Genomic DNA, 15857 nt, shown 5'->3' with positions numbered 1-15857 from the left:
TTTTTAATGAGGAACGGGGTTTCTCATCAGATGTAATTTTCCTTGCATGCTGAGCTCTTTGGCAAGGACGAGGGGTGGCGGAGGGGGAAGCACGTCCCGGGACCCCCACGGGGGGCTTTGCCAGGGTGGCAGAGGGATGTGACCGACGTGTCTCCGTGTTTTCTCCGAGCAGGGAGCCAGGTGTGCCGCCCCCCGCTGCTGCACGGCTCGCTGCCCTGGCTGGACGGGAGCAAGGCGCTGAGCAGCCACCACAGCGCTTCCCCCTGGAACCTCAGCCCCTTCTCCAAGACCTCCATCCACCACAGCTCACCGGGACCCCTTTCCGTCTACCCACCCGCCTCCTCTTCCACTTTATCCGCCGGCCACTCCAGCCCGCACCTTTTCACCTTCCCGCCGACCCCTCCTAAAGATGTGTCCCCGGATCCGTCCATCTCCACCCCCGGCTCCACCGGCTCCACCCGGCAGGACGAGAAGGAATGCATCAAATACCAGGTGTCCCTGGCCGATACCATGAAGCTGGAGTCCTCTCACTCTCGGAGCAGCATGGCCTCTTTAGGAGGAGCCACCTCCTCCGCTCATCACCCCATCACTACCTACCCACCGTATGTCCCAGAATATGGCTCTGGACTTTTTCCCCCCAGTAGCCTCTTAGGAGGATCGCCAACCGGCTTTGGGTGTAAATCGCGACCAAAAGCACGGTCAAGCACAGGTAGGGCTTTTGGCTTCTTCATCCCCGTTGCTCGGGAGAGGAAGCTGAGGGGGGGAAAAGTGGGGGGCAGAGGAATGGGGCAGAGCCCTCGCTCCCCCTGCACGCAAGGACGTGCTCAAGCATCCCTGTGATGAGCAGCAGGGGCTGAACCCTCGTGGGGGACACACACGACGCTTCACCTTCCCCACAGGTTGCTCTGCTAGGTTTATAACCAAATTCCCCCTCATCCAAGCCTGGCTGGGGACAGAACCGGGCCCAGGACCCCAACCCACCCAGCCGGTGCCGCGGGGCTCCGGTCCCGGGGGCGACCCGGCCCCTGTAGTGCCCACGGTGCGCTCAGCTGCGGCGCCCGGGGAGGAAGCGAAACCGAGGGAACCGCAGCATTAGCGATCTCCCTGTATTTTAATAATGGTGCTAAATCCCGGCCAACTTCCCCCGCCCGCCCTCCGCCTCGCTCTTCCCAGGGCCTCTTCCCATGCGGCGCCCGGGGATGCGGGGAGGGTTTTCCCCGGGGCCGTGCGGGGAGTTCGCCCACGCAGCCCCCAGCCCCGGCCAGCTCCGTGCCGGGGGGTTTGGATCACCCACAAGGACAGTCCCCACAAGTGTCCGCCTTTCCCGGGGGAGCTGGGGAGCCCCAGCTCTGTGCGCTCCCCGCGGGATGGGCTGCGAGGGAGCTCCGGCTCCCGACGGCCGAACACACCGGGCTTGGACCTTCGTGTGCACGGAGGGGTGGGAGTGAGCCCAGGGGAGTGTGTTTGTGTGCAGAGGAAAGGGCCATTAGTCAAAACTCTTTTTCCCCCTTTTATTTTTCTTTTTTTTTTTTTTTTTCTTCTCTATTTTGTTTTTCCGAGGAGGCTGCTGCGGGGTTGCCTGGCATGAATGAGATCAGTTTTCAGGGTTTTTCCAGGGTGACATTTACTCTGTCTGTCTGAGCAGGGACTGTCTCTATTTAGCTGATATGTTTGAGCTAATCCAATTATTTTCAGACTGCTGCACGCGACAGTTGCATTGTTTATCCAGCGCCAGGAACTTTAATAGAGTCCGGATGCGGTTAGAGTGACAAAAAAACCCAGACCTGTATGTTTTGTACATGAAAGCAGGAGAGAGAGAGAGAGATGGGGTGAAACAAAAGAGAGGGACAGAGACTCAAACAGCAGCGGCTGCCCCGTTTAACCGGAGGGGAACAAAATGACCAGGGTATTAACGGGACCGGCTCCCCGGCTGGCCCCAGCACGGACCGGCTGCCATGTCCGGGGTAGGGACCGGTTTGTTGTGGCCCCGGGCGGTGCTGAGCATCCCCCGGCGCCCGCCGAGCCGCAGCTCCCGCCGGGGCACCCACCGCCTGCGCGGTATTTTCAAACCGCCTCGCCCCCCCTCCTCCATCCTCCCCTCTTGTTTTCCTTTTGCCGCTTTCTGTTACTTTAACTTCTAGAAAGACATCTGCGGTTCGTGATAAACCAACCCCAGCAGCAACACCTATTTTTTTTTTTCTCTCTCTTTTATTTTCCCCTTTAGAAGTTGATCTTAGCCAGCTAGGACCTTTCAGACAAAGAGGGTTAGGGCTGGAGAAAAAGGAGGAAGGGGGTGATTTTGCAGGATAAAAAAGGGAGAAGCGGCTGCAAATGTATTTTTTGTTGTTGTAGTTGCTGGGGAGGTGTGAGAGAAGAGGGGTTCAGTGCGAAGGCTCTGGAGAAACGGTTGCCGTTTGTGGTTAGGGCACGGATGCCTCTTGCTCGAAGGCAGCACGGGCTGGGGCAGCGGGGAGCCGGCTCTGTGCTGAGCTGGCTCTGCTCTGCTCTCCCCGGCTGAGCTCTGCCGCCGCTCTCAGGTGGGCCACCACTGACGTTAGGTACAAAAAAACTTCCCCCACTAAACCAAAGACGCAACAAAAAAACCCCCTCAGCCCTCTGAAAGTAGCTGAGAGGCGGGGGCTGCGCCTTCCCAGTTCCCTCCTCCAAGCTGGGGGAGATATCCCGCTGCAATAGACAGGGGGAGGATAAAGAGGTGCCCAAAATGAAGAAGAAGGAGGGAAAGAACTTCTGAGGCAGGCTTGGGGCTGATTGCTACCCCAGATAGCCAGGATGGACCATCAGGCTGCAGATGTGGTAGGCAAACCAGAGAGGTTTCTGAAAGTTCTGGGTGGTGGAAGCTTAATTTCAAATTAATCAATAGCAGATATTGTCAGAGCTGTTATGCATTGGAGCTGGGGAGATGTTTTGGGGGTTATCTGTGATTATTTTGGGGATCCTTGATGTGGTTTGACCTGAGGCCAGGGGAAGAGCCCTCCAGGCTCATGAATGCCTCTGGGAGCTGGAAGAATGCTCAAGGACTGACCCTGGGGTCCTCATACACATCAGAAAGGGGGTCTCCATTAAATTCTGTCCCCATTATTTTGGGTGTAGAGGGCTGGAAGCTTACTGGTGCCTATGGAAACATGGGGTCTCCAGAGTTGTAGAAGCCCTTAATCCAAAGGTGAGGGGAAATTGTCAGCTCCCCCCACTCTCCCCAAGAGACCTGTGGGAGGAGTGAGAGCTTCTTGGGGAGCTCTTGAGCCACCATGGCACTCGAGTTGTCACTGTCACCATCCCACTTCCCTGCTGCTGGGCCACAGGCCTGATGCTGCCTGTGGAGCGGTGCTAGGGAGGGGAACAGGATCAGAGCCCACCAGACTGTGCCAGGGACATCGTTCAGTCATGGACCCTGTTTTGGAAATCCTGAGCTCGGGGGGGACTGGCAGGATCTGGCATGGCTGGGTCTCTGGGGAGGTTCTGGGATTTTTTTGGGGAGGGGGGGCTTTGCCCAGCCCCTTTTATCTCTGCTTTCTCTAAGTGAACCATGTGCTCTCTTGTTTCCAGAAGGCAGGGAGTGTGTAAATTGTGGGGCTACCTCAACCCCTCTGTGGAGAAGGGACGGCACTGGGCACTATTTGTGTAACGCCTGCGGACTCTACCACAAAATGAACGGGCAGAACCGGCCCCTGATCAAACCCAAGAGAAGACTGGTGAGTCTCCTTCTATTTTATTCTTCTTTTTCTGCAGCTTTTGCTTCCTATCTGCAGCTTGGGATGGACAGGGAACCTCAGCCAGCTCCCACTGTGTCCGAGGGCTGGGAGGGAGGGATGCTTGGAGAGATGGTCCCAGCTGCTGTGGGCCTCAGTTGTCTGATCCTCTTGCAAACTGCAAAAGTAGAAAAGCAAACTACTCTAGCAAACTGCAAACTGCAAAAAAAAAAGGTTTAAAAATCAAGGTCCAGGGCTTCTTGCAAACCAAAACTGAATTTTCAACTCCACACGGTGACCTGAGGACAGTGACATTTTCCAGGGCCTAAGGGCAGGATAATAATTTCCTAGTGACCAAAGAGATTATCAGGAATACAGGATTTCTCCTGGGCTCTCCAAACTTCTGCCCTCCACTCTTTAATGTGTCTCTATCCTCCTTAGCTGGTGGTGTCATGGAAAAGGGACCCAAACTGGATCTCAGGTGTCACTGGGGTGTCACTGCTCCTGCAAAGAGCTGGAACCATCAGCTCCTGGTGCCACTGGTACCTGGTGTGGTCATTTATGTCTGTGCCATCTGGGTCTCAAATGGTGTCACAAGGGCACAAGGCAGAGAGGATGGTGAACGTGCAAAGCCAAGTGTGTGCCCAGGCTACAGAAGTTGGAGGAAGATGAAATTAGTGGGTAAATGTTTGAAATAATAGTTGCAAGACTGGTGACTGTTCTAAGCCCAGGCAATAAGTTACAGCATCCCCAGCGATCTGTTCATGCATTTCCCTGGAAGCCACAAAAAGGTCTGGGAGCTGTGGGCATGGCTAATAAATGTGTTAAAGTGTATTTGGCAAATAATCAGGCAGACCACAAGGGGAAAAAATATATCAAGTGGGGGAAAAAAACTGATGGTCCCTGCTTGGGAAGTTATTAAATGTTTTGAATCGAGGCACGTTTGGTTTTGTCAGGATTAAAGATGTGGAAAGGCTCCTGGGGGCTGCTCAAAATGTGGAGGAAAAGTGGCTCTTGCCTCTCTGTGGAATTTCTGAGCTGATCCATGGATCTGGCCAGTTTGGTGAGGCCTGTGCCCGGCATGGCCCGACCCCACAGGCAGGACAGGGCTGGTTCATTTGTGCTCCCCTTGAAGGTGCTCACAGCTCTTAGGTCGGGATCAGCCTCCTCACCTGCGAGACACCCATAAAATCATATCAGCTTTGCTCCCTCTGGCTCTGGGAAGCATTTGCAGGGTACATTCCCAGGAAGGGCTATGCTGTGAGGGGCATCAGCAATAACTCTGTCTGGCTGTGTGAGTTTTGGGGAAGATGTGGGTTTTCTCCTCTACCCCGCCAAATTTCCTGCGTGTGAAACCTCTCCGTGCCCTCCTGTACGGGCTCTTCCCGTATAGGAAAAGGTTTGTCTCTCTCATCTTTCACAGTCTTGTTAGAAAAGAGGAAAAGCTTTCTAGGGAGGGAAGTACAGGCTGGAATTTTGATTTTTTTGGGCAGCTCTCTTGTTCTCTTCTCCTCCTCCCCCTGGCCCTTCTGTCTTAAACACACAGCCCTCATTTTCTTTATTTTTTTTTTTTCCTCGTTCTCTCTCTATGTGTAAAGTTAACTTCCTAGGAAAAAGCTGCCGGATATCTGAGCCCTGGAGATAACTCCTAAACAACAGCTCCGTTTCCCCAGTCCAAACACACAGGAGCTTGAGCATATCCAAACAAGCAGAGGGGGAGGCAGAATAGGAAAGCGGCTGGAGAGAGGGGGAGAGCTTTCAAAAAGTGTCTGATGGAACCACGAAAGAATGTCCCGAGTCACCCTGAGCCCGGCACATGTAAAATGAACTATATAAATAAATACATAGTAAAAGGTCATTCTTGGGGAAAAAAAAAAAAAAAGAGGAAGAAAGAAAAGAAGTAAAGAGAGACCTTGTCTTGCATTATCGCTCCAATCTTTTGGGCATTTTAGTTAAAGTTACAAAAAGTTCCCATTCTTTAACTGCAGCCTTTGCTAAATGTGAAATTTGATTTTTCTACTTTCTCCGTCCCCCACCCTCAGCACTGCCTGGGAAAAAGAAAAAAAAAAAAAAAGAGAAACATCCCTAATGCTGTTTGCACCTATATTTATTTCCTTTGCTAACCTCTGAAAAAAAAATTAGTCAGAAGGCACCAGAGCTGGGCTTGCATTTGCACTTTCTGTGCCTGGATGTGGACGTGCATGTAGCTGTGGCTTGACTGGATCTCTCTTGCTGTGAAGGCAGGCAGGCTGGACAAGGCTGTGGATGGAGGCTCAGGGTGGGGATCCAGCTCCTTCCCTCTGCCACAAGGCTCCTGCGTGACCTCGGGCTGGTTTCATAGGCTCTGATCACAGCTGCACTGAAACTAATGATAGGATTTGAGGGGTGGGAGAGAGGAGGCACAGAAATTCTTAGATGCTGAGAACCCGGCCCAAGCCTTGTTAAATTCAATGGGTGTCTTTGTGAGGGTGTTCTTTAAGTGACAGGGATGAAGTCTTGCTGGTCGAGGGGGCTCAGGCAGCTCTGCTTCATCCTGAGAGAGAAGGTGGAAGACCTGGAGACGTTGACAGGGGAATCAAGAACAGGCAGGTGGTACCACACCATCACTGCCTAAAAAGCCTTCAGCCCTCCTGGAGGCCATTCCTGTCCTTGTCACAGGCAGTGGCAGCCCCATCGCTGCTGAGATAAAATCTTCCTTTAGTTTTTCTCCCATTCCCTGCCCATGCAGATGCAGAGCTCTCAGTTTCCATGTCAAGCCAAGCTGGTTTTGGAAGGATTATAGCCAATTTCTCAGCAGGCCCATGCACATGCAATCTTATTTTAGGAAAATGATGCTTGGAGCTTTGTGGGTAAATACAGACACTGAAAATGCCCCTTAATTAAGCATCTTTATTAGCACTTGGTTCCTCCAACCTCCTCAATTTCACCTTTTCATCACTGCTAGCGCTTCTGAAGTTGTTCCTTTGCTCACCGGCAGCTGTGCCATGGGCTGTGGTCCTGTAGATGATATGGGGCAGCTAATTAGTCATCCCATTACTGCCATGGCCAGGCCCCTAGTCGTTGATGAGCGTCAGTGGATGCCATTGCTGGGAGCTTTACAATAGTGTTATTATTCATTGTTTCCTGCCCGCTGCCTGTGTCTCTGGTAGAAGTTGCTACAGCATAAAAAGGTGCAGCCTGGGACCAAAAGAGCTTAAAATACTCAGCTAATGATGTTGAATTTTTGCAAGTGAAACACAGTAGTTGGAAATAGTTTAAGAGAAGACAGTAGATGTTGTGATTTATTTGCTTATTTAATGTCAGAATTTGTTTGAAGGCAGTGAGGTGGTGACCAGGCGTGTCTTTTGAACGCGCTTGCTGTAAGAGAAATTACAGTGAGCGCTGCGTAGAAACCCCAAGTATCTTCAAAGGGGATGTTTCCCCTGTGTGGGCTGAGCCAAATATCACTGGTTTTTAGAAATTTCCTTAGGCTTGATTTTTGGGTCTGATAAAGGCAAAGCTGCCACCAAGAGACTCCATCCAGCCTCGTGCCCCTCCAAGCCCCGCACGCCGAGCGTCAGGAGTTGGGGGGCAGAGAGCTGCAGAATCTTTTCCAGCTCTTTAGTGAGAACCTGGCTTTGCAAGCTGTTGTCTCCTTGCTGCCTTTGGAACACATTCATTATTTCATTATCCTGGTGATTTTGAAGGCGGCCCAGTTTGGGTCCATGGCGTGGTCAGGAGATGTGCACACATCAGTTCGGTGCTCTGCTCTTCATGGTGGGATGTTTCATCTTCTCTCCTGGCCCTGAGATTCTTTCAAGTCCTGTGCGCTGTCCCCAACTCCTGCTTGTCACCAGTGCAGAGAAGTCAGCTAAAGGCCTCCTTGGGACTGGCTTGGTTCAGAGTGGTTTATGGTCAGGCAAAATGGAACTATCCCTACGGGCAGCCTGAGAGAGCCACTCGCTGTCGGATCAGCCACTCTGTGATGCTTCCTAGTGCTCATGGGCATTGTCTTATTTATTTTTCAGACAGTTCTTTTTGTCTAATTAAAAGAAAAAAAAAATCCTCCCCTATCTAAAGAAAAACCAACCCGTCCTCTCTCCACCTACGCCGCATTCAATTAAGATTAAAATTGCAACATGACCTAACAAGAGTTGGTATTAACGCTAAGGCTGTGCCAGTGTCCATGTTTGCATTTTGGGTTTGTTGTACGGTATCCAAAGATGCGGTATTTTCTTTCTTTCTTTTTTTTTTTTTTAAATGTTGGATGTGCTACAGTGTGTGGCTGTGTGGGGTGAGGGGTAAATTTGAAACAGTAAGAGCACAAAAGAGAGCATTAAAGGCTCAGTTCTGCAAGGTGCCAAGCATTGCTATGATCTGGCAAATCGCTTAAGCACATGTTTTAACTTTAAGCACATGAGCAGTTCCATTGAAAGCAACGCATCGGGATGAAATCAGAGCTCTGGGACCATGTCATATTGATGAAGAATAGATAGGATGGGGATCTAAAGGTCTTTTTTTTTTTAGGAGCTGTAGGCATTTGCACACATGCAAGCACACATACGCGCTCACACAGCAGTCTGAAAGCTCCTGTTCCTCCTTCAGAGGCAGAAACACAATTTGTTTGCTAAAGTTACAGTTTTTAAATGATAAGTACAAATTTATGCATGTGAAAGAAGAGCAACTTTACAAAATTTGACTTTGCTAAGTCATTGTCACAGCTAACAAAAAAAATCTTCTGTATACACTTTGCCACGTAGATTTTTTTCTTGCTCCTACCCCTTTATGAAACGGTGAATTCTTCTTTCAGGCTTGTTACCAATCCTTAAATAAACATGAAGGTTTGGGCTGAGAAAAGGGTGTAATTAAAAAGTTGGGATTCTTGCTCCTTGCCACGGTGTTATTTCCGATCTGGAGCCTGTCTCCTTTGAAGCTGAGCTGAGCTTACGGGACCGGGCTGTGCTTGCGGTCGGCCCGGCGAGCAGCTGCCCACCCTGGTCTCACCCAGCTCTAGCTGGAGCCGGAGTGACTCACGCCCTTGACTCCAGCAATTGTCAGTTCAGGCCCTGACTGCAGAATTAGACCCCTGGGGGGTCTGGGAGAATTAAGATGGAAAGACATGTTGGCATTTAAATAACATTTTCCCCTCTGGAATGGGCTGTGCCAGCGCTGCCAATTTTGATGAGTTCTATCACAGGTTTAGCACTCACTTTTAGGATGCCCTTTGGCACCTGATTCAGTTCACATATAATTTGGGATTAAAGTACCTTGGGGATTTTTTTTCACAATTATTATTTGTTCTCACAAGTCAGTTTCTGGAGGCCTCTGCTGATGTGTGTCAGTCTTGCAGGGTTGATATTTTCTTTCTCAGAAATTTTGCTGATTGTATTTTTTTTTTTTTAACATGGATGTTTTTCTCTTCCTCTCCTTCTCTTTCCCTCCTTCCCACAGTCTGCAGCCAGGAGGGCGGGCACGTCCTGTGCAAACTGTCAGACCACCACTACCACCCTGTGGAGGAGAAATGCCAACGGCGATCCCGTCTGTAATGCCTGTGGGCTCTACTACAAGCTGCACAATGTAAGTGTGACTGGAATACTCAATAATGGGGCCTCAGCTTTGGTGCTCAATGATCCAAACTCTTCCTTAACTTGAGGATTTCCAGTCTCGGGTGGTGCCGAGACCTCTGTTATCCCTTTGGGGACCTTGGGGTTTGGAGCGATGAGTTGCCAGCCTTTCAAAGGTAGCCTGTCCAACTTACGGAGGTATAAAACAAGGCTGTCCATGGGTAATGTTAGAGCTTTTCCTTGCCTGAGCCAAGAAAGGAGGGGTGGGTCAACACAGAGAGACATTATCTGCTGCTGATTGGGCTCAGAGAGTTGGAAAAGGCAACACACTGTCCTGCAAGCCGATACCCCTCCTATGCGTAGCTTGGTTCCTCCAGCAAATACAAACTCTGGAAAAAAAGAAATACGTGCCAGAAACTATTTAGATCATTCTTGGGTTTGTGGCTGCCTTTGTCCTGTCCCCAAAGATGATTTATTTAGGCCGTGTGTTTGTGCTAGTTGATGCAAACGAGTCCCAAACCAAAAAAGGACTTGATTTAGTTAGTGAGTTGCAGAGTCTGCTCAACCTGTGATGTGAATTTCAAAGCATGTGTCATGGAATGGAAGGAGAAATGAAATGAAATGAAATGTAATGGCTGGCAGATTTAATCTAGTATCTCCATGCAAAGCCAGCTTGCAGGAACCAGGAATATGTGCCCCAGGAAAAGAGCTAAAGGGACCTGAAAAGTCTTCTACTGAATAATACTGCTAATAAAGGAGACTTAAGGCTACTCCTGCTCCTCTCATTCCACTTGTGGCATTAGAATAATTATTATGTCAAAAGAAGGCAAAGACTTCCAATTTCTCTGCTTTGATATATTTTTTTTTCCACTAGTGGTTGATTGCTTTGTGTTTGGTTTGGAAATCTGGGGCTGTGCTTTGTCCTTACGTCCACCCATGGAAACACATCAAAGACGTATAGAGTTTTATGGGGCATCCTACCCTTGTGGTATCTCAGTCCCTTCCATTTGTTGTTTCAAACTGTTTGGTTTCTCAGGATGAGTAAACAAGTTTGGATTAAGTAGGAAAAAACCCCCAACAAACAATCAGGCTAATTTTTCACCTGTTTCATGGGAGGCATCTCTCTAGGAAAAAAGGAAAATGTGTTTACCTTTTAGTGGGCAGGTGTCTCAGCACACTTTGAGTCTGATGTAGCAAGTAAAGCTTGTCATCAAACTCTCAGTGTGATCACTGCAAACACACTGGGTTGGACCCAGAGTTAAAACTCTCAGCATATCACGAGAAAATATTCTGTTTGCTATTTCCTTGGCAAGAAGGGATCAAGGCCAGCCAGCTTCACTGAGTGGGGGATCTATGCTTGTGGTCTGTTTCCATTTTGGCCTTGCAGCCACCAGCGGCAGGATGTAAATCAGGCAGTTTGGGAAACCTCTAAGGAGCTGCTCCTCCTGTAGCCAGCAAAGCTCTTTGAAGAAAATATGCCCTTCTCAGTTGGTGCTGGTGGATGCTTGTGTTTCAATGAGGTGACTTCTACCCTTGAAGACAGTGTAGTTCCTCCCATGCCTGCAAAAGATGGCAGGATGATGAGTTACGATGTGCCTGATTCCACTGTAGACATTTGACTGGAGAAATCTCCTCCTGAAGTGTTTAGAATGATGTCTGAGTGTTGAGGTTCTTCAGAAATGTGCCTGCAAAAGCACATCCTTTTATTTTTTGCACTAACACTGCAAACCTAGTTGGCCTGAATTGACCTCTAGATCCAGTGTTTAGAGAAACGCCGATCCAGCTGTGAAATTTGTGACAGGGGGCAGGCCTTGAGCACATTGGAACCATTTTCATATTCATTAAAAACACCAACAGCTGCTTAAAAGCTCAGCACAGCTACTTACCAAAGTCAAGTAGTATCTTGCCTTATGAGCAATGCCATTAATGGATCCTGCTTAAATGAAACCCCCAGAGGACTGAGCTCCTGTGCGCAGCAAAATAACCAGGCAAGGATACTAAAATCCAGATATGAGTGGGTAGAGCCTTTTTTAAAATAAATTTTCTTAAAGTACTTACCAAAGTATTTAGTGAAGTGTTTAGTATTTAATGAAGTATTTACTAAAGTATTTAGTTATGACTGTAGTGAGAAGTGTGGTCTTGCTCCCTGTGTGTATATTATCTTGTGATTTCCATCAGGAGAGGGGTCAGAAATAGAGAGACTGATTGTAGCATGTCCCTCCCAAGCAGCTGTCAGCATGGGTGTTGTGCCAGTGCCAGTGGAAGGTCTTTGGATGCTTGGAAGTCGACTTAACCCTGTTTCAGGCTAGGCTGTAGCAAATTCCTGTCTGCTGTTTTATCTACCCCCACTCCCCATTTTTTCTTTTCTTTGGGTTTAATGACATTTTCTGGTACCTTAACATCATTAGGATATTTTAATGGATTGATCTGCAGTTGAAACTTACCCAGATTTTATGTCCACACTGGGAACAATTGCAGTGAAAAGGCGAATTTTTTTTTCCATGGTGTTAATTTTTTCATGGAGCTATATCAGTTTGTTTTACTGTTGATTCCCACAGCTTAAGCAAACCCATTTGTCAGTAGGATATAAGCAATAATCATAATAGTCTTGGGGTGCATTTAGTGAAGCTGTTGGCATTCCTCCCACTGACTTCCACAAGAGCCGGCTCCATTAACACCAGTGCTAACAATGACTAATATTTCACATTGATACGGTGCCTTTCATCCCGTGGCATCCCAGAGTGCTTTCTAAGATACAGCCAGCCTGGAAGATTAACCCAACGTTGTAATGACTATGTCTGAAGGATAAATCCACTTCGCTGACAGGACCTTATTGAGGTCAATGGCAAAATCCCATTGTCTTCAGTCAGAGCAAGATCAGGCCTATAATGGTTAAGACTATCCCCTGGATTTGATCTGTTGAGTATGAGGTTCTCATCCTTGTTATTTTAGTCCTTAGAAGTGGGATGAGCCTTTGCACACTTCAGGGATGGTGGGAGTGTACCTTGCTGGAGGTGTACAGCAGGCTGGCCTGAGCCTGTAGAAGTGAGAGATTTGCCATTATTTTTGGTAAAATTCATCAGAAAAGGCCCCTTTCACAATACCCTAAAGCAGGTCTATGTGTCCCAAGAGCAGAGCAGTCAGTATTTTGCATATGACAAAACAAAGAGCATAATTTCTGCCCATAATTAATTGGCTCCATCTGAAATTAATGAATTTCATATACATGCGTTGGGCTGGTTTAATTTTAATTTAGCATGTGTTTGTCATTTTTATCAGAATGAATTTTCACGGAGAAGGTCTTCCCTCCGGGTCTTTCATTTCTCTACCCCAGAAACAGAGATGGGTCCTTGGCTTTGATGTTTTGGGGATCACTTTTACCCTGCTGTGACTGGTCTTTGAAGTCACTGGAAAAAATTTCCAGCTTGCTGCTTTGATTGTGCTGGTTCCTGACATTTATCTGAGTCTTTATCTGTTTGGTTAGTTACCTGCTCGGAGTGTGAGACCATTTACACTGGGATGATGTGGCCAGACAACAGCTTGCGTGGCAGCTCTGACCCCAGCTCTGGGGCTGGCCATGGCTTTGTCACCATCCTGAGACAGAGCTGGTGTTCCCATCCTTGAGTTTCACATCAAATCGTGGCCTGGGCCATCCTGTTCTTAGAGATTGAGTGAAACAGGAGAGATGTTGCTTTGGGGAAGTGCTCACTGTCCTGTGGGACATGACACCAAGCAAGGGTCAGGACCCTGTGCTTGTTCCAAGACCCAGAACAGCCCCAGTCCCACCACCAGGCTTATGTCACTTTGCCACAGCCAGCTGCTAAGCTTGAAACTTTGCTGCTTCAGCTGGAAATTGGTTCTGTCTGCCCCTGAGCCTTTGTGTTGTGATACAGATCCTCATTTGAAGCTGGTGGGGCAGGGGCTGTGTGTGCCTCCCCAAATCTGAGCTGGATTTGTCAGGGATTGGCACTTCCTGGCCTCCTCTGATGTTGCTGCCTGCTGGGGGTCAGCTGGGACTTCTCCATGGCTTTCAACTTGGGGAACACATCCCTGTTAAAAACTTAAAACAGGCCAGGCAAAGCTTTCCAATCCCAGCCATTTATCTGGAGAAAAGGGCCATTCTTGTGTGTGCATCCTCATTCCCTTCAGTGAGGACAGAAAGCCAGGGAAGTGGGTTATGTTGTGTTTGGAACTCACAATATTTTAAATTTTGCTTGTTGCTGCCACAAGGCTGTTGTTGGGCTGCTCATAGGCAGATTCTTCCTTCCTACCTTTAGCTGTTGGCAAGCAGGGCTGCTCTCTTCAGGTCCCTTTTTCCAAAAGCAGAGGAATCAGCCTTTTATTTACCCAATTTTAGGCGAGGTGAAGGCTCTTGTCGCTGCTGGTAAAAAGTGCCTGGGGTCACAAATTCAGACTGGAATGACAAACCAGAGATGAGCCTGGTCGTTCCTCTCCCCATAATTCCATCTTTGCATGTAACAGGGAGCTATTTTGTCCTGGCCTCCCCGGGGAGAGAAATCCAGGAATGATTCTCATCCTGTGAAAAGGGACCAGAAAGGGGCTGAGGAGCAACAAGTGAAACTTTGCTGTGATCTGGAAGGAGGGAATTCTTTGTTCCTCACGCTGATTTAAGGTCTTATGGATGAAGAGTTGCTCAGGACCTTTGCAGGGACATCTTTTCATTGTCCTCTGCAGTAGATCCTGGTGGACAGTGGATCCATTTTTTCTCCCTTTTGCAGAATGTCCATCAGCACCATCATGTGCTTACATTTATTATGAGAAATGGCTCAGCCTCAGGGTGATTTGCCGCCTTCTGCTACAGGTGAAATCCTGCAGAGGAGCCAGAGCAAGACCAATTTACATTCTCAAGCCCAGATTTTTTAGTTTGTTTAGGGACACTGGAGGCATAAATCCCTTCCCAAGTGTGGGAGTTTCATGTCACCTGTGCTAGTGCATGTTTTGATGCTGGCTCTCTGTGCAGTACAGAATCACAAAATCACGAAATATTCTGAGCTGGAAGAGACCCACCAAAATCATCAAAGTGCAATCCCTGGCCCTGTACAGGACAGCTTCAAGTAATAAGAATACTAAGAGTTTCTTACAGGGTGTCCAGCAAATCTTTTGCTACCATTTCCTAACCCTGATGGATGCATGGATTATAATTTCTGATGTGTTGTTTCAGGAGGAGATTTTAATGTTTATTTTCCCTACAAATACGTTTGTCTGCATGTAGAAAATGCTTTGCTGGTCAGCACAGATACTTGTTTCAGCCCCCTAAAAAAACCTGGAAGCCTTTAGAAATAAAACCAGATTAGCTAAAGAAAACCAGAAAGGATGATCAGAGCAAAATCTTTGGAAAGAAGAAAAACAAGACAAAACCCCATGCCTTTTGTGGAGAGTTGCCCAGCTTCCTAATGGAGCTGTGAAAGCCTGAGACCCCTCACAGCACTGAAATCCCAGCAGTTCTTGCTGCTAATGGTTTTAGATCAGACAGGAAGCCTCAGGGTGAGACGGTGTCTGTGGGGAATATTTCCAGGAGGTAATGATTGGTTTCATACCTAAACACAATGCAATTACCTAATGTGCAGATAGTTGAAATTTTTCAGCTGCTGTGAATTATTCGGGTATGTTTTGCTCGTGTGTGGCTCTGCCAGCAATTTTCTGTCGTCTTGTCTTCAGAAATTTCAACCGAGCTTGGGATTTCCTGGAGGGATCTGAATTTTGGGATGGAAATGGAGAGGTTGGGTAGCACATGGTGTGTACAGGGGAGGAGGGGGGGCTGTGACCAGCTGGTCCTGCTGGGCTGGGGCATGGGGTACACGGATCCCATGGTGATTTGGGGAGAAGGGATGGAAGCACAAAAAAAATAATTGATTTTTGTTTAGATTAACAGACCCCTGACTATGAAGAAAGAAGGAATTCAGACCAGAAACCGAAAGATGTCTAGCAAATCCAAAAAGTGCAAAAAGGTCCATGACAACCTCGAAGACTTTCCCAAGAGCAGCTCCTTTAACCCCGCAGCCCTCTCCAGACACATGTCCTCCATCAGCCACATTTCACCCTTCAGTCACTCCAGCCACATGCTGACCACACCGACACCGATGCATCCTCCATCCAGCCTCTCCTTCGGACCTCACCACCCCTCCAGCATGGTCACTGCCATGGGTTAGCAAGAGACTCCCCTGCTGAATGCTTACAGTCTCAAAATGAGATTTACTTTATATACTACTTGCATTTTTGCAGGCGCGTGGTTATGGGTCTGACGTCCCGAATCAAACGGGAGAGGGAAAAAAAAAGAGTTAAAAAAAATTAAAAAAAAAAAGGTTATTTGAAGGCGTAAGAGAGAGAGAAAAAAAAATTAAAAATGCAGAAAAAAACTACAAAAAGTATAAAAAAAGGAAAAAAAAAAAAAAAAAGAGAAAAAAAGTAAAAAAAAGTTTTAAAAAAGTGATGTTTGCCACTTTTTAAAGGAACTCACTATGGCGTCTATGTATTCTTACCCACTGAATCTGGATACCATTTGTGAATAAGCCATTCAGAACTTGCATTCCCTATTGGACAGGATCTCTAGTGCTGTGAAAAAAATAAAATAAAATAAAATAAAAAA

The 15857-nt window shown here is 47.9% G+C and overlaps 1 protein-coding gene across 3 annotated transcripts in view; it reads left to right on the top strand.

Moving 5' to 3' along the window:
* GATA3 (GATA binding protein 3) overlaps positions 1 to 15646 on the top strand; it is a 28031-nt gene extending 12385 nt beyond the window's left edge. For 2 of the 3 annotated variants that reach the window (XM_030961003.1, XM_030961002.1), the window contains exons 3-6: positions 173 to 709; positions 3565 to 3710; positions 9138 to 9263; positions 15136 to 15646. In XM_030961003.1, coding sequence (XP_030816863.1) covers positions 173 to 709; positions 3565 to 3710; positions 9138 to 9263; positions 15136 to 15420 — 1094 coding nt within the window. In that variant the 3' untranslated portion in view covers positions 15421 to 15646. The remainder of the gene's footprint in view (positions 1 to 172; positions 710 to 3564; positions 3711 to 9137; positions 9264 to 15135) is intronic. The other variant, XM_030961004.1, reaches the window with a different exon arrangement.
* Positions 15647 to 15857: the final 211 nt, after the last annotated feature.

This window comes from Camarhynchus parvulus, chromosome 1A (assembly GCF_901933205.1).
Source record: "Camarhynchus parvulus chromosome 1A, STF_HiC, whole genome shotgun sequence".
Lineage (NCBI taxonomy): Eukaryota > Metazoa > Chordata > Aves > Passeriformes > Thraupidae > Camarhynchus > Camarhynchus parvulus.
The sequence above is the reverse complement of the archived record's forward strand: the minus strand, read 5'-3'. Positions and strand labels throughout refer to the sequence as shown.